The 25,894-nt window shown below is 37.3% G+C and overlaps 1 protein-coding gene across 1 annotated transcript in view; it reads right to left on the reverse strand.

The window, feature by feature from the left end:
• The window catches only part of LOC121735041 (sortilin-related receptor-like), a 44,842-nt gene extending 21,718 nt beyond the window's left edge, over nucleotides 1-23,124 (reverse strand). The window contains exons 1-11 of the mRNA XM_042125708.1: nucleotides 23,015-23,124; nucleotides 22,437-22,507; nucleotides 22,126-22,335; nucleotides 20,609-20,786; nucleotides 17,573-17,869; nucleotides 16,235-16,489; nucleotides 13,379-13,540; nucleotides 12,311-12,553; nucleotides 4,203-4,465; nucleotides 3,476-3,663; nucleotides 2,351-2,432 (exon numbers count right to left, since the gene is read on the reverse strand). Coding sequence (XP_041981642.1) covers nucleotides 2,351-2,432; nucleotides 3,476-3,663; nucleotides 4,203-4,465; nucleotides 12,311-12,553; nucleotides 13,379-13,540; nucleotides 16,235-16,489; nucleotides 17,573-17,869; nucleotides 20,609-20,786; nucleotides 22,126-22,335; nucleotides 22,437-22,507 — 1,949 coding nt within the window. The 5' untranslated portion in view covers nucleotides 23,015-23,124. The remainder of the gene's footprint in view (nucleotides 1-2,350; nucleotides 2,433-3,475; nucleotides 3,664-4,202; nucleotides 4,466-12,310; nucleotides 12,554-13,378; nucleotides 13,541-16,234; nucleotides 16,490-17,572; nucleotides 17,870-20,608; nucleotides 20,787-22,125; nucleotides 22,336-22,436; nucleotides 22,508-23,014) is intronic.
• Nucleotides 23,125-25,894: the final 2,770 nt, after the last annotated feature.

Consider the following 25,894-nt stretch of genomic DNA (forward strand, 5'->3'; position numbering starts at 1 on the left):
TTTTATCATATATATTTTTAACAAATAAAACGTTACACACACTACGACACTAGTACTAGGAAAAATGACAAGCCTATACGTACGAATTATACTCTTTTATTTATGGTTGAAGTCTGTTGACAACAAGTTGACAAATTGAAAATGGATTATTGTTTTTTTTATTTATTTTAGATACTATTAGACAATGCTTAAACGGCCAGTCTGAGATCAGCTGAGTCCCAGAGACAAGAATTGAAAAAAACTATGATGAAGTCAATATTTTTTACAAAACATAGGTAGTAGTCCTAATGTTGTTGCAAGTAAGGTCGAATTTCGACCATTGGACGATCTCTAGTTTCCTGAAATACACTAAGAATGTGGTTATGCAATACTTCTTATTTTATATTTTTTATTTTAATATAATTATTACTAGCTGTCCCGGCAAACGTTTATTTGCCATATAAAGTATTTCGCCCGTATCATTTTATTGAAGTGACTAAATAAGTATGTCACCATGGCCACACCATGGCAACGTCCATCGCTATCCCGTCGCAGAAACAATGGTCGCCGTCAGCCTCGAGTTGTAATAATTTACTATTATTTATTCAACAAATGCACTTATCAATATAAAAAGTACCCAGTAGCCGATTCTCAGACCCACTGAATATGCATATAAAATTTGGTTAAATTCGGGCCGTTTCGGAGGAGTACGCGGCCTAACATTGTGACACGAGAATTTTATATAATATAAGATAATGGCCGACAAACACAAAACTTCATGTTCATATAAACAGCACATTAATTTATGCAACCCAAAGGCCTTAACACACACATTTTGCTCGCAAAATTACACACTTGATACACTTATTTAACAATTTAAACTCATACACTACACAATGGACATTAACTACTTGGGATAGAGTTCAAAATACTTTAACGACGTTAATTTAACAATTGCTTTAGGCAGGGCTTTCCAAACTGTCCCAGGAGCGGTCAACACAACCAAATCATATTTTATACATCCCGATTCCCGGGCAGTCTTAATCCCTGGTTTCAGAAGCCATGCTCAGAAAAGCAAGCGCATCCTTCACATTAGCCGGCCTCGCTGGCTTTAATTAAGGATTAAAAGGCTTTAATTAATTAAGGATTAATCAATATCTCTTTTAATTTTTATGCTTATGTTTTGATTTGGTCATTTATATTTCCTAATAAAAATATTAATGCCCAAATGGAGAATGTTACCTAATTTTGATTATTAGCAGTCCACATTCTCTGTCAAAAATAAAGAATATTACCGGCGCCCGGTAACGGTGTGACGTCATAGCACAATTCTGCCGCGCGGGCCCCATACAATAAACGTGATTTTTTGCTCTATCTCAATAACGGCAAAAGGTAGGCACTTGAAATTTTCACCAAGGCCTTAATTATATGTGTACTTTAATATTTAATAATAATATTAAAACAAAATAAAAATTTAAGGGGGGCCCCCATACAAAAATCACTGTAGCGGTACGGAACTCTTCGTGCGCCAGTCCGACTCGCACTTGGCCGATTATTTATTTGTATTTTTTTACTAATCGGACTCGCTCATGAATACACATACCGTTATTTTTTTATGAAATAAGGGGACAAACGAGCAAACGGGTCACCTGCTGGAAAGCAACTTCCGTCGCCCATGGACACTCGCAGCATCAGAAGAGCTGCAGGTGCGTTGCCGGCCTTTTAAGAGGGAACAGGGTAATAGGGGAGGGTTAGGATGGGATGGGAAGGGAATAGGGGAGGGTAGGGAAGGGAACAGGGTAGGGGATTGGGCTTCCGGTAAACTCACTCACTCGGCGAAACACAGCGCAAGCGCTGTTTCACGCCGGTTTTCTGTGAGAACGTGGTATTTCTCCGGTCAAGCCGGCCCATTCGTGCCGAAGCATGGCTCGCCCACGTCTAAAATAGACGACGTCTAAAATAGAGAATATAGTTTATAGAGCAAAATAGGCCAAAAATTGTAATTTTTGTATGGGAGCCCCCTAAATTTTCGGTCGCGGGACTGTTAGCGGGAATCGATATTTTTCGAAACTTTGAATCCCTATAAAATCAAAACTACTAGGTATTATTGACTGCAACGAAAACTAGTGTATTTGTATACACACAGGCTTTACTGTGACCAAATTTCAAGCAATTTGGCATACCTAGTAACATTCTCCATTATAGTGTTTTTATGATAACCTATGTAGGCTGGTTCTAAAATTGGAAAGTATTTTTGGGGGCTGGGTTGAGACTTGAGGGGCGTCGTAAAGAAATGGCAAAGTACCAAGGGCGTCTCAGTACAAATAAGTTTGGGAAGCCCTGGCTTTAGGGATAATCAAACGAATCTCACCTTGTGGCCGGGTATAATTGACTGAACTTCTGACATAAGTGCAAACTGCAAGAGTTCTCGATGTGGCAGTTGAGCGGTTTTCCTGAAACAAAAGTGGTATTTATTACAATTGCAATAGAGTCTTAATTAGCTTATCAAATCTACAGAATTCCTGCTACAATGGCTACAAGTGTAGCCTTTATTGCAATAGAAATAAAGTCGAGATTGTTAGGTTAAATCAGCAAAAATCTTACGAGAACATCATCTCGATTCTCGTCATCAGACTGTTAAGTTTCTTACAAGACACTGGCCGGATAATTGGCCGTATTCTATGCTAGTTAGCCAGGTTATGTCCATAAAAAAAGGTTATGTCACTCAAGGTCCAAGTGGTAAATAATTGCGACTTTAAACTTTAAACCCGACCAAATAATGTATGTCCGCCTGTTGGCGGTTGGCTGTTGCCTATAATCTAATTATATTCTATGTAATCAATTTCTTTGACAGTACTGGGGGCCTATTATGAGCTCTTAAATCCATTCACTTTACGTCCTTATACTGACTGTATAAGGACGTAAAGTGAATGGATTTAAGAGCTCATAATAGCCCCCCTGTTCTACTACTTACGCTTCACCAGTACGTACATTATCACCCGTATTAAGGTGTTGAGTATTCCAATCGTTCAATTGAGAGTCCTAGACATACTGACAGATCCGGCAATCATCTTAATGTTATGTAACTGAGTACAGACAAAGTAAAACTATGAAGAAAACTATCAAAGAAATTTATACATGGCCAGAGATGGTTGTGTATCTCAATGTACTATGAGTACAGCAAAGTAAAAAGTACTACCAAAAAATTAATCTAGTCATTAGCAGAGATGGCTGTGAAGTGTGAGGGCACATGCGCATCAAGCGCCGGGCCGACTCTTCATGCCCATCCGGTGCATGGACATCATCAGCCTGCATTGTCTGGACTGTATCGGGCTATATGGAAGTCCCACTAATATGATAAAATAATTATGCGAAAGTGACAAGAGAAAAAAACTTTCTCATATTTTGGTCGTTTGGGCGTGAAGAGGTTGTTACCTCGTAACCGCTGAACCGATTTTGCTGAATGAGCAATAATTACCACTTTTGTGCTACTCACCATTCTCGTCCTCCGTGGGCGGCGTGATCGGCGCCCATGTGACACCATGATCGAACGTGATCAGGGACACCAGGTGGTCAGGCTCGATATTCGGTATCTGCGACTTGTAGTTCACTTTGGACGCGATGTAGATGCCCTTCAGACCTTCGACGCGGTAGAGATCAGTGAAGGGATCTTCGGTTACGTCCCTGGAAAGGTTAAGGATTAGACTTCTTGAAGATACAAACTACTATTTAATTATTATTGGATTCATTAATTCTTATTTTTTATATATAGGCCAGCTCTGGATTTATGTATAGGCAGTATAGGCCATGGCCTATAGGCGGCAGCGTCCTATGGCGTCCCAGAGGGGGCGGCAGCGTCCTAGGATGGGCAGAGTTCGTACATAGGGGCGGCAAAATTAAAGTGACCTATACTCATAAAAATATGAACCCGGCCCTGATATAGACGGTACTCAAAATATATTTAAGAAATCGCTTGGCAAAATGTATGTACGCCTTACGGAGACACACTATTAGTAGATATTCTGCTTAGAAGGGTTGTTATTGGTAGATTGCGTTCATTCATGACACGTTATTGGCTACTATTATACGTTATTGGTTGATATCTAATTCCTCATTGCTTCTTTTATAATCACGTAGCGATCTTTAAATTGTGGGCGGCTTCTTGGCCATGACCTTTATACAAACATCATCTTACAAAACTCTTAAACAGCTCTTATACTTACTCAAGCCAACTATCCTTCCAGTTGCCTTCGGGGAAGTAAGACAGCACTTGTTCCAAACTCAGCACGAAATTGTACTGAGTGTAGTTCTTGTTTATCTCCGACACGTACAGATTAACTAGGTTTTCTGAGTGCATGACAGAGACGAACAGACGTTTGTCGGTCACATCTGCGATGTGGAATTTGACTAAGTCCAACTCTGTTTGAAACTCCGCCTTGTAGAACGGACCTCTTTGGTACGAGATGTAGAGATCTAGGGAGTTTTTCTGTAACAATAAAAATATATTTTTTTATAATGATGTCAGGACAAAAAAATAGGTTTTCTACATTATTTTAGATGAAAGAAAGAGGAAGAGTTTGTTTAGTTGATTGCGTCAAGAAGGGTTTGAAAGACACAATATACGTAGATTTGACTTGGGAAGGACATATCACATAGTATACTTTCTGTCCGAAAAAGTAAGGTTTTTATGGGATTTTCACCTTAACGATGGCAATATCTAGTAATAAACACTGAACAGTCCTTAGAATTCTAGTTTTTTTTTAACTTTAAAAAGATATTTAAATATATTTTTTATTTGTAATCAGTACAAGTATATAATTGTAGATACCAATATGGAGTATAAAGATATAATATTATATTTAATATTACTCTATAAAGGTACCGATTCCTAAATACTAATGTTTTTTTTATCGTCAAAACAAGTCCGGAGCATAGAGTTATAAATATTCCGGAGTCAAAACACTCAAAACTAGTTTCATATATCATCGACTTCCTAAAGTAGTTTACTTTTAGGCTGACATTTGTAAACAAAGACTTCCATAGAACTAATTGGATTGTAATCTGAACCTCTTGTAACTCGAAACACAATGTAAAACGGCCACTCTATTACCGCCGCCAAGCGCATTGGGCCAGCGTATAAGTCGTTCTTAACTAACCGCTAACTTAGTAACTGTAGGCCTCTACAGTCTACACGTTTAGCCCAATCAGTGGCGGCTGATTGATGACGCATGAGGACGGGTTTGTTAAAAAAGATAATTTTTTGGTCGCAAACTTTTATTTAAGTATAATTTATAAAACTATTTTTTACGAATATATTATGAGTATCATCGCTCGTTTGTATCGATACAAACGCAAGTTGAACGCTCAGCAAACGCAAGGAAGCCTAAAGGTTTAAACTTTATATGTGACAAAACGCGATGAAAACGCGCAAAAGACGAGTACATCAGAAACGCGCGTCTTCAGTGCTCAAAAAGTAGGCGACGTGGGCGGCCGCCCACGTCGCCTACGCCTTACGCCGCCTCTGTGCCCAATGTGTAGGTTATAATAGACTTCAGAGAAATTGATTCCCCAAAAGCAGATTCTTTGGATGAGTAATGACAAGTCAATGTTAGTCTTGATCTGGGATTGACATAACCCGACAAAATCTCATAGGTCTGCTTATGATTTAATTTCTCCGATAGAACAGATGGTCCAAGCTCCAACGTCTCGATCGGCGTTTATTGTGCAAACTGAAGACAGGTTAGCAATCATGGGTATTGGGTATTCATTATGATGATTTCTGACCCCTAGTTCCTTAATTTATAAGTTGTCAACTATCGGTTACAAAACTAGTGAATTGGCTGGCGATTGCGTTGTCGGTTTCGACTTTCGTAGCCTTATTCGTAGCCTTAAAATAATAATAAAATAAAACTATTATATTTACAGAATTTACAAATGTAGGTTTCTGGGGAAGGTTAGACAATTAATTACAAAAGTGACCATTGTATTCCCCTACAAATAATTTACCGATAGGTATTCAATGTTCATTCAGAAAACGATCAAAAGTCCCTTTTATAAATCACAAAAAGATGCGGGTGAATAGTTATATTGCGGTTATTCTGTGGTTTTAGTGTTATGCTTATGGATTTTATTCGACATTTGTCCTACATTTTTATGGCATAGGGCCCTAGGGGGCACTGTAAGTACTGTTCCCATACGTAGTCAGAAGCTCGAAATCAAAGCAATCACAAAACAGATAAAATTTCATCTAAATCGGTAAATTAAATCCTAACGAAGTAACATACAGTTTCGCATCTATAAAATAGAAAAGATTTTCAATTTCGTATCGCTAAAACTCGAGAACGGTTGAATCGATTTGGATAATTTTGGTCTTGAAATATCCATGGAAGGCCAAGAATGGTTTATAAACCATTCTTGGCCTTCCATGGATATTTTCCTGATATATCAGGAGGAAAGTGATAAAAAGTTCACTGGTTTACCTAGTTTATAACATTAGTAAGGGGACAGATTGTTTTTTGGCTATACGTAAGTCGTAACCCATCCGAGTACATTTTGCCAGTTCATTCTGGTATCATCCAGGCTCAATTACAAGATGCAAATGACCCTATTCTATTGCAATTTGCAGTGTAATATGAACTAAATGACCCGGCCAAACAGTAACAGGAGTCAATTCGTGTGATTTGATACTGGCTGCAAATGCATACTACGAGTAGATAAGAGGTAGAGTTTTACGCTTAGCAAATCTTCATAGCAAGATACTTAAAGCAACGACAAAAATTGCACTTTGCACACAAAACAACGGTATGTCATAAGTAATATTTTCTACGACATAAAGGCTTACCAATAACCAACAGTGCAATCAATAGGGTTTTGGAAAAGGCCTACCTGAAATTCGACCGAAACCATAAGTGCGTACCGAGTACTAAAAAGCATTCAGAACTTGCTTTAATAAACTTTCTGCCTTTAATTAAAACTAAGCCAAGTAGAATTTTATTGGTTGCCTTCTGAAAAAAACTAAATTTCCTTGTCATTGTAATTTTAAAGTTTAAACAGGAAGAACAAAAATTGTTTTGAGGTCATAATATGATGAGTAGTTGGTGATTCACAAGAACAACAAGTAATTACGTACAAAGTACAACAGCTACCGTTAATACTAAAATAATTGTAATTTGTAACCACATCCGACAACTAAACAAAGATTATGAAAAACAGGTCAAAATAATTAGGTACATAATGTTATAGTTATGCAGCATATATTTCCTTCTATTCCGCATGGATCCCATCACCATTGGTGGTTATTTGGTGACAATGACATAATATGACAGTGGGACCAACTTGGAAGTACACCCTTTACAGTAAACAAATAATTATCAAAATCATCCCACTCTGCTAAAAGTTATGCGTGGTCATACACATGAAAATTAAACTTATTGACAACCTCTAGGTTTTTTGTCAGTCTAGTCTACATGGTAGAATGACAACATAAGTGATAAGTGCTACTTAATTTAAATTGAATTTCATTTCTTGTTAAATAATTAAATATTTATTATCGTTGTTGTTTCTAAATTCTAAGCGACAAATATTTCATAAAAAAGTATTTAATTACTATAAGAGTGTCTCTTATAGTGTAGGACTTCTTTAACACTCAAGTCTGATTGTAATCGAGTTTGTTATTTATGAAACCTCTTAAGCGGCTTCCTGCGAGTAAACGCGTGATGTGATCATACGTCAGTGTGGAGATCCACAGTCCACACTGGAGCCCTGCAGTTTTACTATTTTATTACGTTAATAATACCTACAGCTTCTATATTATGGTTTTGATGCATTTTGTGTATAATAACCACCAATGTTAAAACAAAAGTTCTGCTTCTAATTAGTCAAAACTGCATAAATTCTGTAAGCCTTAGCTAAAAATATGGACAAAAAAATATATTTTCGCGAACTGTTGAAAATCGCAAGTATTTGTGTGATTTTCGACTCTATTGTTACTAGTAAGTAGTAATTTATGTACAGAATTCATTATACATATGTTATTAGAATTTAAATATATCTTACGCATACATATAAATAATAAATAAATAAAAAATAAAATACATTTATTGCAGACTATCACAGCCCATAGACGTTAGTGTTAACAATAATCTTATTCCTATGTTAGTAAAAATATAAAGTTTTTATTTTTATTTAAGTATCTATATGCCGTATTTACGCCACGGTAATAAAACACATAGTTAAGACTTAAGAGTCGTTCACCTCAGAGGTCAATAATTATGCATTGTAGTCGTTAGTCTGTAACATTAGACTCAGCTGTTTACTTACAATTCTTAGGCCGTATTTGCTTATGTAAATAAAGACTTTACTTGCAAATATTGTATTCAACTTTTTAGGTTGTCGTCATAAAAAGTTTTTTTTTTTTTCAATCATATTTTATTCTTATAACACCCGCAACTCCGTTGCAAAATTCGTTTAACGTAGGGAAACCGTATTTTTTTTCGGGATAAAAAGAATCCTACGTCCTTTCCCGTGACTGAAAGTATCCCCATACCAAATTTCAGCTAAATCGATTCAGCGGTTTGGGCGTGACTAGGTTACAGACAGATAGACACACACAGACATACTTCCGCATTTATAATATTAGTATGGATGAACTTCTTAATTGCCAACTTTTTTTAAAATTTTGCTCATTACAAAAACATTTCGACGAATAAGGTCAGTGATCGTTTTTCTGTATAGAAACGAAAAAAATACCCATTAGATTTAGTTACTTATATTTTTGAACAAATATGTTTAACCCTAGTTTGACCTTCAATGGCGTTAAATTAGCAATAAATTCGACCAACATTACGTTTCGAACTTTTGGTAAGCTTCTCGTATCAGCTTTCACATAATGAGAACTTACATTTAAAGAACCAGCCATTATAAATAAGATTGAAAGGAAATTTAAAACATACTGCAGAGGTCGATTGGCCGCCGATGATGACGTCAGAGCGAAACTTTAAAAATTTATTAAGAAAAAAGTAGCCAATGAATTACAAAATTATTTAATTTATATTCTTAAAATAGGTACCCTATTTTAACGAAAAAAAAAAGTAAGTACATGTGATTTTTTTTTGGACAATGCTCATTGAGTGTTTTAACTTTTACCTTGTACTTACATGACCCACATAAGGTCGTAACGATAAAATTTTACAATAAATCAATCGGAGAGGTGCAACGTATTGCATCAGGGAATCTAAAATGGCGGCCGGGGAAGTGGGTAATTGAATAATACGGCCAATTTGATCCTCGCGCTCTGGAAAGTTCGGTACAAATCACGCTTGGCCTTTGACCTTAACTATGTTCTATATTGAACTATTGTATCAATATGTTGGTAAATAATTATGTTATAATAGAAGCATAATATTGAAAGATAGCTTTTTCAAGTAATGAACCTACTTTTATTAAGTATTGTATTTTTTTATAAAGTTCCTTTGCTTTATAAATTGCCAATGCTTTTGGGGGTATTTATTCAAATTTGGAATAGGTAATAAACCGTTAAATAAATATTTATTTAACGGTTTATTACCTATTCCAAATTGAACTTTAGTCGAAGCATATATCGAGCTATAAGAAGCGTCTTCATCTAATGGCAATGTTTGTAAGTTTGATTTCTGTTCAAAAAAGGATTCTTTCCTTTGTGAATCGCCACTGCTCCCGGAGTCTAGGATTCAGTCTTTTCTCATTTAACAGTAAATGACCATAGTTCCAACATTTTAATGTGCAAACCACAATGAGTAATAGAATAGCGTCTGCAGTTCTATACCTACAACTTATGACCCACATTGTCTCATGAATCATTCATTTTTAGTATATTATTAGCACTTATTACGCAGATAAAACATGTCATTAATTTCACATACTGAAACATCGTTAGCATAACTTACAGACATAAAATAAAAATAATATTCATAACAGAAATTGCGACCACCAAATGAGGCAAACTTTGATGTGGTTTAAATTTTAATGTTGTCTTACACGCAGCAAAATGGTCCCAAAATGACGCAAGAGTTGCATTTCAAACTTAGCCTGCGTAATTCACTACCTGATTCACCTTGCTAACAATAAGGTTTACACTGGGTAGGGTTACTTAAAAAGGAGGAAGTAAAACATTTACTTTAAAAATTAAGACTTCAAAAAAGGAAACATTCGCAATTTAAAATTCGAAAAAGGAGGACTTGTGAATTGTGATACCTACGTTGCGTCGGCTGTAGCTTGACCTAAATCCAAGATCCTATAAAACACGTCATATTATGTTTACGTTGTGACTGTTATGAAGAAAAAATATATTGTTCAAAAAATTCCCAATAACGCCCCTAAACATTTGAGTCATACGAAATACAGTGACGTAGGACGGATGCGAGAAACTCGATACAATGCCATGACAATGCCAGACCGAGAGTGAACGTTATCTGTTCCGCTGGAAATGAACTTGACTTACGCATTTTTTTATCTACTTACTTACCTACTAAAGTTATAATAACTCTAACAGTCTTATGCTGAGTACATAAGAGTCATTATAATAGAAACTTCAAGGTAAAATAACCCTGAATGGAGGCTAAGAGGCGTTTTAAGGGTTCCGTACCCAAAGGGTAAAAACGGGACCCTATTGCTAAGACTTTGATGTCTGTCTGTCCGTCTGTCTGTCTCCAGGCTGTATCTCAAGAATGGTGATAGCTAGAGAGTTGAAATTTTCACAGATTACGTATTTCTTTTGCCGCTCGCGCTATAACAACAAATACTAAAAATAAAATAAATCTAATATTTAAGGGGTCGGAGCCCCCCTTAAATATTAGATTTATTTTATTTTTTTAACAACAAACTTGTTTTTTTTTTGACATTTTTTGCTCTATATCATAGGTTCTCAACGTGGGCGATAACGCCCCCTTGTGGGCGTTTGAGACTTTCGGGGGGGCAGTAGAAGACCCAGAGAAAATAATTAGGGGGCATTGAAATGGCGCAGATGGGGCGTGGGTAGATTAAAAAATATAGTCTAAAAAGGCAAAAAAATACACGCTAATCACGTACTAAAGTAAAATAAAAATTAATATCGTTTAATTTTTGTTAATGTAGGTATTACGTGTGCACGTATTTTGGTAGGACGAGCAATGGATTAAAATCATCATTACTAAAAACTATAAAATAAAAAGTACTACGATCGAGGTTAAAGTACAGAGATCTCACGACTATAATATTATAATATCTTACGTTTAAATATAATCGTGTCAATAGCTGTTTTAAATTCGCGACAGATGGTAAGGGCTCTAGAAAAAAAAATATTCCAAAAGTGGGTGGTGAGCAAAATAAGGTTGAGAAACTATGCTCTATATCAATAATGGCAGCAGGTAGGCACTTGATATTTTCACAAAGGTCTTAGATATATTATGTCTACTTTAATGATTAATAATAATAATAAAATAAAATAAAAATTTAAGGGCTCCCATACAAAAAAACACAATTTTTGGCCTAGTTTTGCTCTATGACGGTACGGAACCCTTCGTGCGCGAGCCCGACTCGCACTTGGCGCATTATTTATCACCTAATATAAAGAATAATTGCCTCTTTATCACCTAGTACTGCTAAGTCGCTAACCTGTTTTGTTATCTAGTGAGAGGTATTGGTGTTTGTTACGCTTAGGTGAAAGGTTCTCTTATCAAAGTGCGAGTAAACACTACTCTATTTTTATCGGCTACTGCTGCTACTAGTAAGTACACAATACGAAATTGTGTTTCTGTTCCCTTACGTCTCGCAGAGGGTTCAAGTATCTTGATCGGTATACAAGGACATAGGAAACGTTATAATATTATGACTATCTAGATCAGCCTTTCCCAAAGTGGGCGCTAACGCCCCCTTGTGGCCGTTGAAGGTCTAAAGGGGGGCGGTGTGGGACCCAGAAAAAAATTGAGGCGTTGTTTAGAGGCTTGGGGGGTGATTTATTTCATCTAGATGCCTTTTTAAATTGAAACAATGGGGGTCGCCAAAACATAATTTGTTTTTAAAGTGGGCAGTAGACAAAATAACTTTGGGAACCCCTGATCTAGATTCTAGATGTTTCGCGCAGCTCCACCCATATAAATAAGGAATTTCGCGATAACCGTTACACTTAATATGTTTATATTATGTCCTTGCGACTTTCTCATTCTCTATTCTTTAATTTGCGCCAAATTACATAAGAATCAGTCCAGTAGTTCGTGATATTTTCGCATTTAAACAAACTCTTAAGCTTTATTACTCTTCAGCCTTATAATACAAATACTTAAGTACTTATTGATAAGTATAGATAAGAAATACTCACGTCTTTCTGTCTAGTCGCGAACATGTAGTCTCCCTTGATCTGGAAATCCTTAGCGTCGCTGAACAGTTCCAGCACCGTGGGATGGACTGGATCAAAGAATGCTAGCACAGAGCTATTGCCACCTGGCTTCCAGCGCTCCACGTAAAACATCTTCGGGAAACCAGCTCCAGAACTCCAGTAGAAAGCCTTGATGTAGCTCCCGATCTGCTTGAAGGTCTTCCCTCCGTCTAACGTAATGAATAGCTGCAAGGAATGCTCGTTTATGATCGCTTCTTTGCTTATTATGAAAAGTTAAAAGCTATAGTACATAAATTGCATTATTACGAATCTAATGACGAATCAATCATCAAAATCGGATCAGTAGTTTATGTATTGCGAAGGAACGTACAAACATACATATTACATACATAGTTTGCCAAGACTTTTCTTTTTGGCTTCGCTGCATTCTATAAAGTTGACTGTGAAATGCTGAGGCGGTTCAAATGCTCTTATTTGCCCTATCTTGTTAAAAACAGACAGCTTTTGGTGGACATTTCCTGAATATGTGGGTACAATGAGATTATAGGTTTGCTGACTAGGTACATAATACAGATCACTAGGGCTGGTATAAATAGTCATTACTCAAGATGCATCTCGGTCTCAAGACACGGTTCAGGCTCTGTGAATGGTTGGCTGTCCAAATTTGGACTAATCACAGAGCCGAACCGCGTCTTGAGACCGTGTCGCATCTTAAGTACTGACTATTTATACCGGCCTAAGGGTTTGCGGGTAACGAAATACACGTAGTAATTTTAATTTCGTTTGACTTATATGAAAAGTAACAGCTTAATAGCTTATTCATATTTGATAATAGATACTTAGAAAGTTAACTTAAGGGTGGGTTGCACCAAAGGCGTTGTTATAGAGGTTAAGGTTATCGTCAAAATATATGGCGTCCATTATTGACTTTAACCAGAGATTTGGCACTTCGTTTGACATTTTGTTATAGATAAAGACTAAAGTTAAAGTAAGTTTGTGCAACCCACCCTTAGGTTTTTACTGATAGAATTTTGGGACAGAAATACTCACATCCCTTCCATTGTCGACTTTGTCCAGGATAACGTATTTGTCGGGATAATCTTCATCAAAAGCGAGCTCGCTGGGATGGAACGTTAGGTCGGATCGAAAGATCGTTTTGCCGTTGTCACGAGTATAGTAGAGTTTCTTGTTGGTCGAGTCGATGAAGACACACTGAAAAGGAATATTAGATATAGTTGCATAATATCATTTTATCAAAATAAGACTAGTAAAAAAGATTGGTCTTTTTGGGGTTCCTTGAAATTATATTTTGAAGTATAGAAAAACCTGCTTTGAAATAGGAAGCGACGACATAACATTACGTAGAACTTGTCGTCACAATAATTAAGGAAAACTGAAACTTCCTTACTATCTTCTTTCTCCTTTTGGATATTATTATCACCTTAAAATTGTAAAAGCCGTTGGCCCTTTATGGATCAATTCGGTTATATATAAAGAAAAATAATATCGTCTAAGATTGTCTTTGATCGACGTCGATGGGGTATGCTAAACAGTTTCGCAATCATGGTGGAAATTATAGTTATGCTAAGTACTCACATACGGTTTTGCTCGATCGAGCAATAACGTCGAGCAGAACCCGCGGCTCGGGCTTTCGTCCACACATTCAGCATTGCTCGATAGTTTTATTCTAAATCGATATATTTCATTCCATCAATCCTTCGAGCGGCTCGATGCGAGCCTTCGAGCTGTCAGTTTTGCGGTCCACACACTTCGATCACTAAGTTCAGTGATCGAAGTCCACACAGTTATTATTACTCGATTTGGAGTAAAACTATCGAGCATAACCGTATATGTGAGTACTTAGCTTACCTAATACATGACGGCCAAAATGGAGATTGGCGGTACATTGTATTAATATTATTTATTTGTGATCTATTTTAGATATATTTTTTTGATTGGGTTATAAAAGTAATAAAATCTTATCTTGAATTCGATCGCCACACCGATATGTACTTAAATAGAATATCGAAACCTAACAGTAGCAAGAACATCTGACTTTTCCTTATAACAATGCAGTAAAGAAACTAACAACCTTGAATATTATGCGATTCAAATGCAGAATATTAATTCTAAGAATTATAGGATATGTAAAATTCTAAGAATCCGATTCAAAATACATATATTTATTTACTTTTAAGCTATTGCAGCTTTTATCGCAGGCTTTGAGCGTGGCGACCGAATCAAAAATTCCGTAACGAAAAAACCTAACACCCCCCACTCCGACCGGCACAGCGCTGCGGCGCGCGTTGCCAGACTTCGGCACGGTGTTTATGTGCGTGCGACTAGACGTATGCGAATTATAATTAAGGAGATAAAAAATGATATGCAATATAGCTTTACTTAGTCGCCGAGTGCCACGTATTTTTTTTATTAACACAACTGTAAACATGATAATTTCGAAGTGAAAGGGCCGAACGGCGCTCTAGACTTTTTTTAATAACACGTGCTACGTCATACGTGCGCTTCACATTGAGATTTGAGGCCCTTTGTCAATTGGCTAGCCGGCGAAGGCAGGTCGTGCCTACCTAGGAGTCCTACGACACAGACTAGACGTTGAAGAAGCGGAAATCCCAAAAAGGGGCCCTAAAAGTGTGTACTTGCTACAAGCACTTTATGGTTAATCCTGCCCTGAGTATAAGGTGACATTGGGAGTAGGATGGCATCTTGCAAGGCTACTTCTTCATTATTACAGGACTTACAATTATGTATGTGGATATTGTATATAATATTTAGTTACAAAATTGTTAACTTTATTTTAAAAGATTAATTTTTTTCTCACTTTTTTTTGGTAAAAAAGTGGGCCCCGTGCGAGTTTCTTACGCCGGTCCTTCTCGCCGGGTTAGTTCCCGAACCGGTGGTAGGCATCATGTAGGAAATTCTGAAAACATTTATTTTAAATTTATTCAGAAATAAAACAATTTTGATTTTGATTCGCACCAAAATAATGAAGAAAGCACGCGCAAGATTTTGTGTACAAAATACATGAGTCACTTTGTTATTCAGACTTTATCATTGAAGGTTAATGACATTCACTTTTCCAATCCATTTGATACTTGACATTATCAACAACATGAAAATACCTGATCTTCCGTATATTAATGTACATATTGTATGTGGTCATTGAACCGCAGTTACTGTACTTTGTGAATGCATTATTTAAATATATATATTTATAGAAAACTCGATGACACCCACAAGTTCGTTGCGCCAAAATTCGATTTTAGTGCGGGAACCGTACATTTTTCCGAGACAAATAGTATCCTATGATCTTTGCCGGGACTCAAAGTACCTCTAAACCAAATTTCAACAAAATCGGTTTAGCGGTTTGGGCATGAAGGAGTAATATTGGCAAAGTATGGATGGATTTATTGTAGCTATTACTTGTTTTTTTTTTTAATAAAGGGCTTTTGCCATACATACATGGCATGCCAGCCCCATCATATCTTATAGCTATGATTATCAATTAATTAAATATCCAATACAAACACACTGCCGCATCAGTTTATTACTTGTGAATAAGCAAAATTACAGCATTAGTTTATTTGGCTGGAGTTGAAATTCTTAATATTTTAGCTGGTTTACATTATTCTAATCCAGTGATCGAATCCAGCACTGGATTACTACTGGAATAATGTAAACAGACACTGGAATGCAATTCAGTGCATTCACATTCCATCACTGGACTGGAATAATGTAAACCGATCATTATATAAAAAAAATTGTTTTCTGTACATCTCTATCAATTTCAAAGAAATATTTTAATTGATGAGGGTCATAAAAAGGGGCCCGTACTTTTTCAAAATATAGCCCTTGATCTTGTTAAATTGAATCAAAAGAATAACTTACAAACTCTGGATACTTTGGATGGTTGAAGAACTTGTCCAGCTGTGCATAGCCACTGTTTGGTTCATCACCAAGTCGGAAACTCTCCGTCTTGTTGGTGAAATTCTTGCCATAGTCATATGAGATGTAGAGAGCAGATGGTGTAAGTGCTCCTTTATTTCTCGGACTGGAATCTCTTGCCAGGCAGATGATCACATTGGATCCCTCCCCAACCCAGTGCACCATCAACTGTTGATGACTGTCATTTAGGTGGGTAGTCTAAAAAAAAATTTTTGTTACAATACAGAAAAAATAAGAAAGTAAAAATATCTTGTTTTTATTTTACTCTTCTGTAAAAATTGTTTTTTTTATGTTAAAATATGAAAGTTAACTAATTCTGGAAACGAAGGAATTGTCAAGTTCAAACATTCAGAATTAGTTTTGACTACATAATATTACACAATTACCAACAAAGAAATAATCTTTTGACCTCTTAATTCGTTATCATTTACTAATAAAAACATGTGACACTTAAATCTTATTGAAACAAATATAATGTAATATAATATAGGTAACAAGTTGATTAGAACTTTTAAAAACATTTTCTTTTGATGGACTGCATTATGTTAATAATTGAAAAATAACAAGGACAGAACTTAAATTAAAAAAAATAACAGTCAAAAGGTATAATATTATGAACATTTTGAGTTTGCTAAAACTAAAAAAACATTGTACCTAAAATGAGAAAAAAAATATATTTTCTGGATTCGTTTTTCACAACAAAATAGAAGGTTAATGTCTAATGTTAAAACTTTCAAGCATATAAACAAAGTGTTAAACATTGTTAATTTGAAAAAAATTTATAATAATATAATATATTTTGTTCAATGGTGTCAATAATAAAAGTGTTTTTTAAATAAATGTGAATTATTCAGAACTTATAGTTCTAAAACAGGAACACATTTTATGTTCTTTGTTACACATTGACTTTAATGAGTAGGTACTTACAAGTATTTGTGTAAGATGTAACTTTTATGCACATCATTGCCAAATTTTATTTGTTGCAAAATAAAGCAAGTCATTAGCATTTATTAATAGAAAGGTAAACATGTCCTTCAGAACTCAAACTTGACCTTACAGAGTACCTGTTTTTATTTTTCCCTCTCTTTTTCTTTGAAAATAGAATTAACATAAATCAGTACCTAATGTTTCTTTCGTCGGTGCTTAAAATAAATAGGAAGCTAGGCGATTTATCGCATAGGCTACGATAACGACGCCGGTAAGCAGCTTATCGATAATATTTTGTTATGCTAACGTTAGAACGAAAACAACAAAGAATATAGATATTTTAAAAACACTTACCCACGTAGAAATGTTCTTTCCTAACGGTGCTGGTGGCACCGCCGTGGCATCGCGTTTCTTTCTAGCCAAGCCAAGGTCTTCATTCCTGTCCGTATGCCTATTAATTATATGCAGTTTTCGAGCATGGCTCTGCTCATCGGCCACGTACAGGGATTTTTCATATAATCCATAATTTTCACACAAACAACAAGACACGAAAGTTATTGTCAATATAAGAACGCACTTGGGCATTAATGCCGCTAGCATTTTGACATCACTGCAATTATCGAAGCTATAAATAACCGGCCTGAAGCAACTCTAGACGATTTATTTATCAAATATTTAAACAAAACTGCTGAACAGGCCGCTCGAAGCGTAGTTCACTCCCGAATCAATGACGAATGAAAATTGAAAAATATTTTGCTGATTTTGCTTGACAGTCGAAATGCCAACTGACATTCGTTATGTCAAAGTCACTGTCAAGTTACAAAATGACAGTCTTCTTCTTCTTTTTATATAATACTAGTAATACGTTTAGCCACACAATTTTGTAAAGGCTATTTTTACTGAAATTGAATAAAAAATAAAAATATAAAGCCCAAGTCTCAACTACTAAGGTTGGGTTGCACCAGAGGCGTGGTTATAGTTAAACTTAAATATGGCGTCCAAACACCCCATATTCTCATACGATATCTGTAAATTTTTCCGGTTATAGTTAAGGTTAAAGTCAAAGTTAGTTGGTGCAATCCAGTCTTAAAACACGCTCTAAAATGTTACGAAACAAGGAAATAGTCTCCTTTAAAGTTATTATATAAAAACTATATGCGATTTTAAAGTTTTTTACGACGTGCGTTCACTAAAACTTTGTACTATTTTGCCGGTGGGCGTGGTTTTAGCTTTACAGACAGGTCCCGGCGCGGCGGGCCGTAGGTTGAGTATGGCTGGTAGTAAGGTAATAAAGTTTTGTTACTGAGGTCGTGTAACGTGGTCATATATTTTTAATTAATTAATTAAAATTCATAATATTATTTCAATTATCCTTGGTGCGAAAAATCTAAATAATAAAATAACAAAAAAAGGATATGGACGAACAGTCCATAGACGGCCACAATTTTATAATAAAAAAAAAAAAGTGGTCATATATCTATTACCTACTATAGATATATGACCACGTACTAGGGGCAGGCATAAAACCTACTCTGCGCAGAAATAACTGAATTTTCATGATATACCAGACCGACCATCTTTTTGGAACAGGTAAGCCCCCCCCCCCCGCTGCCACACCGCACTTTTTGTCTTGTTACTACTTATAGTATGTCTTAATTTTAAATGACGCGCCCCACCACTTCACTAGTTGATATACCGTACCTAAATGAAAAATTTTGTACTGTGAAATGTGAATACAAGGGAGGGGCGCGTCATTTTAACCGATTCAGTGCAGATAACACGGGAGTCGTGTCATACATGTTTTTCACGTGTGGCGTATGAGTTATGACACGTGAGCCGTGTCATTTAAAAAACGCTTGTATCTCCCTCAACTTACACTTGAGAAGGCTCTACTCTGTACAAAATCATCTTAATTTTCCACGTAGAACAAGGCTTCGCCTCTGAATATTGTGTGAATTGAAAAAAGTAGGGGCCGTCAACCCTTTTTTAAAAGGTGCATTCATTGCGGATTACACGGCAGCCGCGTGTTATGGGTTTTTAACGTGTGGCGTATGACACGTGAGCCGTGTCATCATTTAGAAAGCGACTGTATCTCCGAAAAAAAACCGTCTTAAATTTCCACGCAATAAAACAAGCCTATAGGCTTCGTTTCTGAATATTCTGTGAATTGAAAAAAGTAGGGGCTGCTTAGGGGCTGTCTTCTTTTTTAGCCCGGCCGTACGCCCGCCGGACCCTCGCCGGAACGCACTCTGTCCACGCATGCGGGGTCCACAACAAAATGTATGAACAGTCAACAGACTGTTCATACATTTTGTTGTGGACCCCGCATGCTATCAGAATTCTGACGTGTCAAAATGTATTTTTGTCATTAGAAATTTAGATAATGTGCGGCCGGGATTTTTAGTAGTAAACTTTTAAGAAAATAAAGAAGTTTAATTGGGAGCCCATAATATTATTCTATATTATTTTAGACTTTCAATTTCTCGTAATTTTTTAAAACAATAATGTCGAAAAATACTTGCGTTGACATCAAATTATTAAAAATCCACTATTTTTGAAAATCGGTTTACAAACAGCGGAGTATGAACACACAAAAAAATGTCCACAGCCGAACGTATAACCTCTTCCTTTTTGGAAGTTGGTTAAAAAAACTTAACAACGAACTTCTTTTTTATCTACGAACGTATAATATACATCGGAAACTCAGATTTATTTAATATACTCATTTTTCTAACTTTGAAACCTACAAAAGGTTTGCAACACCTGAATAAAAAAATTGCTTACCTGCCATTTTCAGGTTAAAACTTAGTAAAACTACTCGAAATCAAGCGTCAATCGTTGAACAACGTAGCCTTTCGTTAACAACAATGGTTTGGGTTCAATTAAATAAATTAAGTTAATATAACCACGTAAAAACCAAGAAAAACAATAAACCTTTTTGAACGTGGCGGGTGACACGGTAGACGTGTCATCTACTTCTATGGCGTATGACAGGGCTCACGTGTCACGAGAAAATTGTATGCCGCCACGACTGACGGCTCCCGTGCGTTAAACGAATTAACGAAAACGTTGCGGGGGTTACGGGGGTCATCTACGTTTTTACTAATTATAATATTATGTATTCTGTGGTATTGGATAAACGTGCGCCGCATTGAATCGGTTAAGTTAGACAAGCCCTACCAAGTTAGTAGTTACCCTGCCTGTCTTTACTTACATAGTTTGACCCATAGACTTAATATATACTGTCATATAGTTTGACCATAGAATAACAAAAATCCAATCTACTTCCCTTCTGTGTCTATGATAAGAAACCAAAATAACAATCGAAACTTCATAAACAAGCTATTAAAAGACTGCAGTACTTTTTTATTTTTATTTAAAGTAAAATTACAGAACAATGACACTCTGTTTCGCTGCTTGCTTAGCCTTTAGACGGACCTGGGCAGCGATTCTGTCAAGATCACGCCTGCCCCTTGTGGTGAGGATGCGGCCACCATCGGGCACCCTCTCAACAAGGTTCAAAGCCTCCAAAGCTTGTAAAGCCTTGCGGGCGATGCTGCCTGATGATCTGGAATAATAATAATTATAGATTTAATTTAATTTGATTTAGGGCCTTCGTCCAGTGCGACTTTTGGTAGCGACTCAGTCGCACGTTTATAAAGCGCAAGACTGCATCACTACTAACGCGCGTTAGTCGCATTTGCAACGCCATACAGGACACACAGCTAGTGACTGTATCGATACAAATATGCGACAGTATCGCGACAGCATCGCTACAAAAAGTGGCAATGGGCGCACGGCCTTAAAGTTATATTTATAAGGTTTACAGGAGTTATAAGAACTTCTTTAAGTCTCATCACCAGAGAGATGCTGTATCTCCTACATAATATCTGAATATCTAAGGGGTACGAACCTTTGTGGCATAGGCCAATTTTTTTCCAAATTTCCGAGCATGATAAAAATAGTATATTTGGATAAAGTACACTTATACAAACAAAAAATGTTATATAACATGGTATCCTAAAGTGTCACGTTTCCGAGATATTTAGAAGTAAATATCGCCATATTAGTCTGGAAAGGACACAAATGGCGATTTTTACTTCCAAATATCTCGGAAACGTGACATTTTAGGATACCATGTTATTTAACATTTTTTGTTTGTATAAGTGTACTCTATCCAAATATACCATTTTTATCATGCTCGGAAATTTTGAAAAAAAAAATCAAAATGGCCAGTGGCTAGATATGCCAGGCTCCATACAAAAATGTTCGAACCCCTTTGCTTATTTATTTTATTTATAAAAAACTTCAACGCAAATACAAATATTGTAAAGCTTAATCTAATACAGTGTTACTTCTCACAAAAAGAAAAGTATCTCTATCACACTTTTCACAATATGTATAACAAGGATTATATAAACAGAATGCCAATGTTTTAAGAAAGTGTCGAAGATACAAGCAGCTAATACCAATAGTTAATTCTCTTTATTAAGTAGCTGGAGTAAAGTATTTTAAATTTATTCAGGGTGTGCGTGTGGTGGTGACTGGTGAGTGTGGGCTAATTTTCGACACTGGGATGCCATACAAAATAAAAGAAGTTACTTTATCAGCACAGCTACTTTCAGTATGTAACTATAATATAACACAGGGGATTCATACACATCCTAAAGCCCTTTGTTTGACGCCTGTAGCGGCTGTAGCATAGTTCATTATAAATTTATTATAGTGTGTTTCTTAATAAAATAATTGAAAGAAAAATGTCTATAATGTAACAGCAATAAAATAATTGCTCACACGAATGAGAATTAAATTATAATCTATTTCAAAACAAATAACTAGTGAAAATTTGAAAGTAAATTATAGTTTATAGTATGTGTGAAAAAGTATCCCAACTTAAATAAGCCTACCTGCAGAAGTGTGAGGGTGTGACTCCATTGCGTTTGCGGCCACCAAATATCTTTGTCACTGTCTTGACACCGACTGGTGAGCGGATGTAGATGTGACGGAGTACAGCGGCACAGCGGACATAAAACCAGTCGGGGTCGTAGGGAGCCAGCTCCTTGAAGCGGGCAGTTTTGACCAGGTCCATGTGTTCAGGGACCTTAACTTTGCCCACTCTGAAACAGAAAAGTTATTGTTCATGACCAAACACTATATTATATTTTAGATTAACAGTTTTTGGAATCTGTATTTACAATGCAAGTGGTAAATAACTCACTTCTTCAAGTGGGCAGCGACGGTCTTTACGACCTTGTCTTGTTCAACATCCTTCAGGGTAACGGAACGCATCTAAAAAAAATCATAAAATATTAGTTTCCATGAAATCAGCACTACTACTTCACTTCTAATAGTCAGGAAACTCGTAACTTAAGCATGGTAGTGTCTAGTAACATTTCCTTCTAAAGAATAATTTATTTCTAGTTCAGCAATCTGGAAAATTAACAGCACTTGAAAATATGTAACTTTTTGAGGTTATGTGTGAACTTGTACATTATCACACCACAACATTGTAAACAATTGATTTTAACTTTTAAGACTAAATATTAATAATTTAATGGTTTTAGTCAACATATTATGAATAACTTATATCCAAAACTAAGCATATAATTTTAAGGTTGTTCAGTGAACATTGAAGGCGGACATTTTGCTCCAAGCGTTTGTCATTTTCAGGTGAATTGGAATAAAATTATGTTTACAAATCTTTACCTTTAGAAGGAATTAATCACAATGGGCACAATATTCCACAATATCAATGAAAAATAATATTTAACCATGTGGTTCACATAAAATACTCACCTTGCCTTGTGTTGGCAACCGGAAGAAAGGAAGAGACAGCAAACGTCAAATCGCCAATAATGTTTACTTCTTCTTTCGCACGCTTTATTACTAAAGAAAGTAACACACATTTATTTATATTATATTACCGTAAACTACCAGTCATTGGACAGCTAAGGATTATTTTTATAGAAATAGCTGTAAAACATTAAATACTTTGCATGAAATAGAAAAAGATTTAATATTTTGTTCATAAATTATCTATCTTAAGATATGCAAACATAAAAATGCGATGGTTTTTCAGTTTATATTGATTTTTTGGTAAAAACTGAATGGTAGGTAAATCAGAGTCATGGGACGGAATTACAGCAGTTGGGAGTTGGGACACCCAAAACCGGTAGTTGGACAAGCAAAGTTTAATGTCGGCTGTACACTCTCGCCGAGACACAGCGAGGCGGCCCGAGTGCAAGAGTGTAAATGGGTGCGCTGGCCTCGTCTCACCTGTCTCGGACCCTCTCGGTCCGGTGTCGGTATTTTGCGCCCGAGATAAAGGGTCTCGCGAGGAAAGCGAGCGCATTACTGTACACTCTCGCGTTTTTTCACTACTAGTCGCGCCGCTAGACAGTGCAGAACAGAAAAATAACAATAATAAACGTCATTATCAGTCATTATCTGTGAGAAATAAAATTAAATATGATTATAGATCTTTGGATTACAATGATATCTTTCGATGCATAGAGAAAAATAATGGTCCATCTTCTCTGAGTTCATAACTGCAATTGAACTAAGCGAGAATGTACATGATCGCACTCGGGCAAGGGGCTCTCGCACGAGACTCTCGCCCGAGAGCTCTCGGCGAGAGTGTACAGCCGACATAAAATTGGTATTGTAATTTGTAAGTACATTATAAACGAAGATTATAAATAATTGTTGTTTTCACGTATTATATTTTTATTATTTATTGCAAAATAAGGTATTTTAATTAAATATTATAACGCGGGGTTTTAAAAATCGGGTACATCCCTATTGCATCACCAGGATCCATCCCTATAACACCTCCCCTCCCGCGCCTCGAACGCCGCGGACCGCTCCGGCGCCCGCGCGGGGTCCGCTGGCCAGTCAGTGCGATTTTGACAATCAAGCGGCGCGCTGTGAAATTCGCGCCTCTCCGATCACGCGATCCTCCGCGCCTCACTCAAACGGTCATACCAGCGATGTTTATGTTCCCGCTGGCCTCTTGTGATTGCTTATTTTTAATTGTTAACGTAAATGTGCTAATCTTGGTTAATGAATAAACGATTTTCAGTACAGAAGCGTTAAACTGGCGCCCATACTAGTGGCTCGAATCCCGCGGCTCGGACATTTTTACGTACATAATTACGTAAAATCGTGTAGGTAAATACCTAACCCGCTTGTGTGGCAGAAGCACGGACCTCCTACGTGATTATCCGTTCGCGTTTGGATCGCGTACGATGACGAGAACACGGCAGGACGCGCTCCGGCATCGTCAACAAGATGGCGACGGCACGCCAACCGAGACCGGCGACGAAGACACTACCGGCGAGTTCGGCCGCGCTGAGCAACCTGCGGAAGGCACGAGACAACCGCAGGCACCAGCATTCCAACTCCCCGAGCAATTTCTATCTACGCTGGTAGATAGCATCACACGCGCTCAAGCTGAAGCGAACAGAACCCTTATCAGCTCACTGATGACATCCGCCGGAGACTTCAGGGCTTCTACCCCGGTGGCGTCGACGTCATCAGCATGTGCGCCCGGCGGCAACTTCACGAAGTGCACCGCCAGATTCGACGGGTCATCCCATGACGGCGAAGTATTGGAGGCATTCCTCGACGCCGTCGAGATATTCAAGGACTGCGCAGCCGTCAGCGACGAGCATGCTCTCCGTGGATTACCAATGCTCCTGGAAGGCGACGCAGCGATATGGTGGAGAGGCGTCAAGTCGTCGGTCGCGACGTGGCACGACGCGCTCGCACGACTCCGCGCAATCTACGGCGTCGCTCAACCGGCGTACAAAATATTTAGACAGATTTTCGCGTCCGAACAACAAGATAACGAACGCGCCGAAGTTATGTTGTGTAAAGTGCGCGCTCTATTCGCTAAGTTGCCCTATAAAGTAGACGAAGTTATGCAAGTAGATATGTGTTACGGTTTGTTATGTAATAGACTTAAGAAAAGAGTGCCCCGCGAGTCTGTAAGTAGTTTAGATGAGTTACTGTGTAACACGAGGATCGCGGAGGATAACATGAAGGAATATCAAGTAAGTCCCGATATTATTAAAACACGTAAGTCGCAAATTATACCTACTTCTACTGGCCAGCACCCCGCGCGATCCAATTCGCCTTGCACGAGCACTGTCGCTACGCGTAATAAAAACAGGCCGCGTTGCAGCTATTGTAGAGCTTTCGGTCATATTAGTGATGAGTGTCGTAATCGCGAGAAAACTTCCCAAATAGGTAATAAGGGTAACGACCCCAGTTATAGTTCACCTAAAGTTGTCCGATGTTATGGTTGCGGTAAGACTGGTGTCGTGAGGGCGAAATGTGATGTTTGTAACCCGGGAACGTCGACTTCGTTGCCGGCGAAAAAAGAGGGGACGGGGCTTAATAGTGCGACATTTAATTATACCGACTCGAATAGGGATGTTACGTCGAGTCGCGATTTTTGTTATTGTTCCGATAAAGGTAGTGACACGCATGTACACTTAGGTAGTACAGTCGCGTGCGAAAATTCATCGCACCCTATGGTGAATATTCGTGTTATGGGTCGTAACGGTGTGGCAATAGTCGACACGGGTGCTACACACTGCATCGCGAGTCCTATGTTGCACCGAATTTTAGTCGACGCGGGAGTACAATTTATCGAATCCCGCCGCGCTGTAC

The sequence above is a fragment of the Aricia agestis genome, chromosome 16 (genome assembly GCF_905147365.1).
Source record: "Aricia agestis chromosome 16, ilAriAges1.1, whole genome shotgun sequence".
NCBI classification, from domain to species: Eukaryota; Metazoa; Arthropoda; class Insecta; order Lepidoptera; family Lycaenidae; genus Aricia; species Aricia agestis.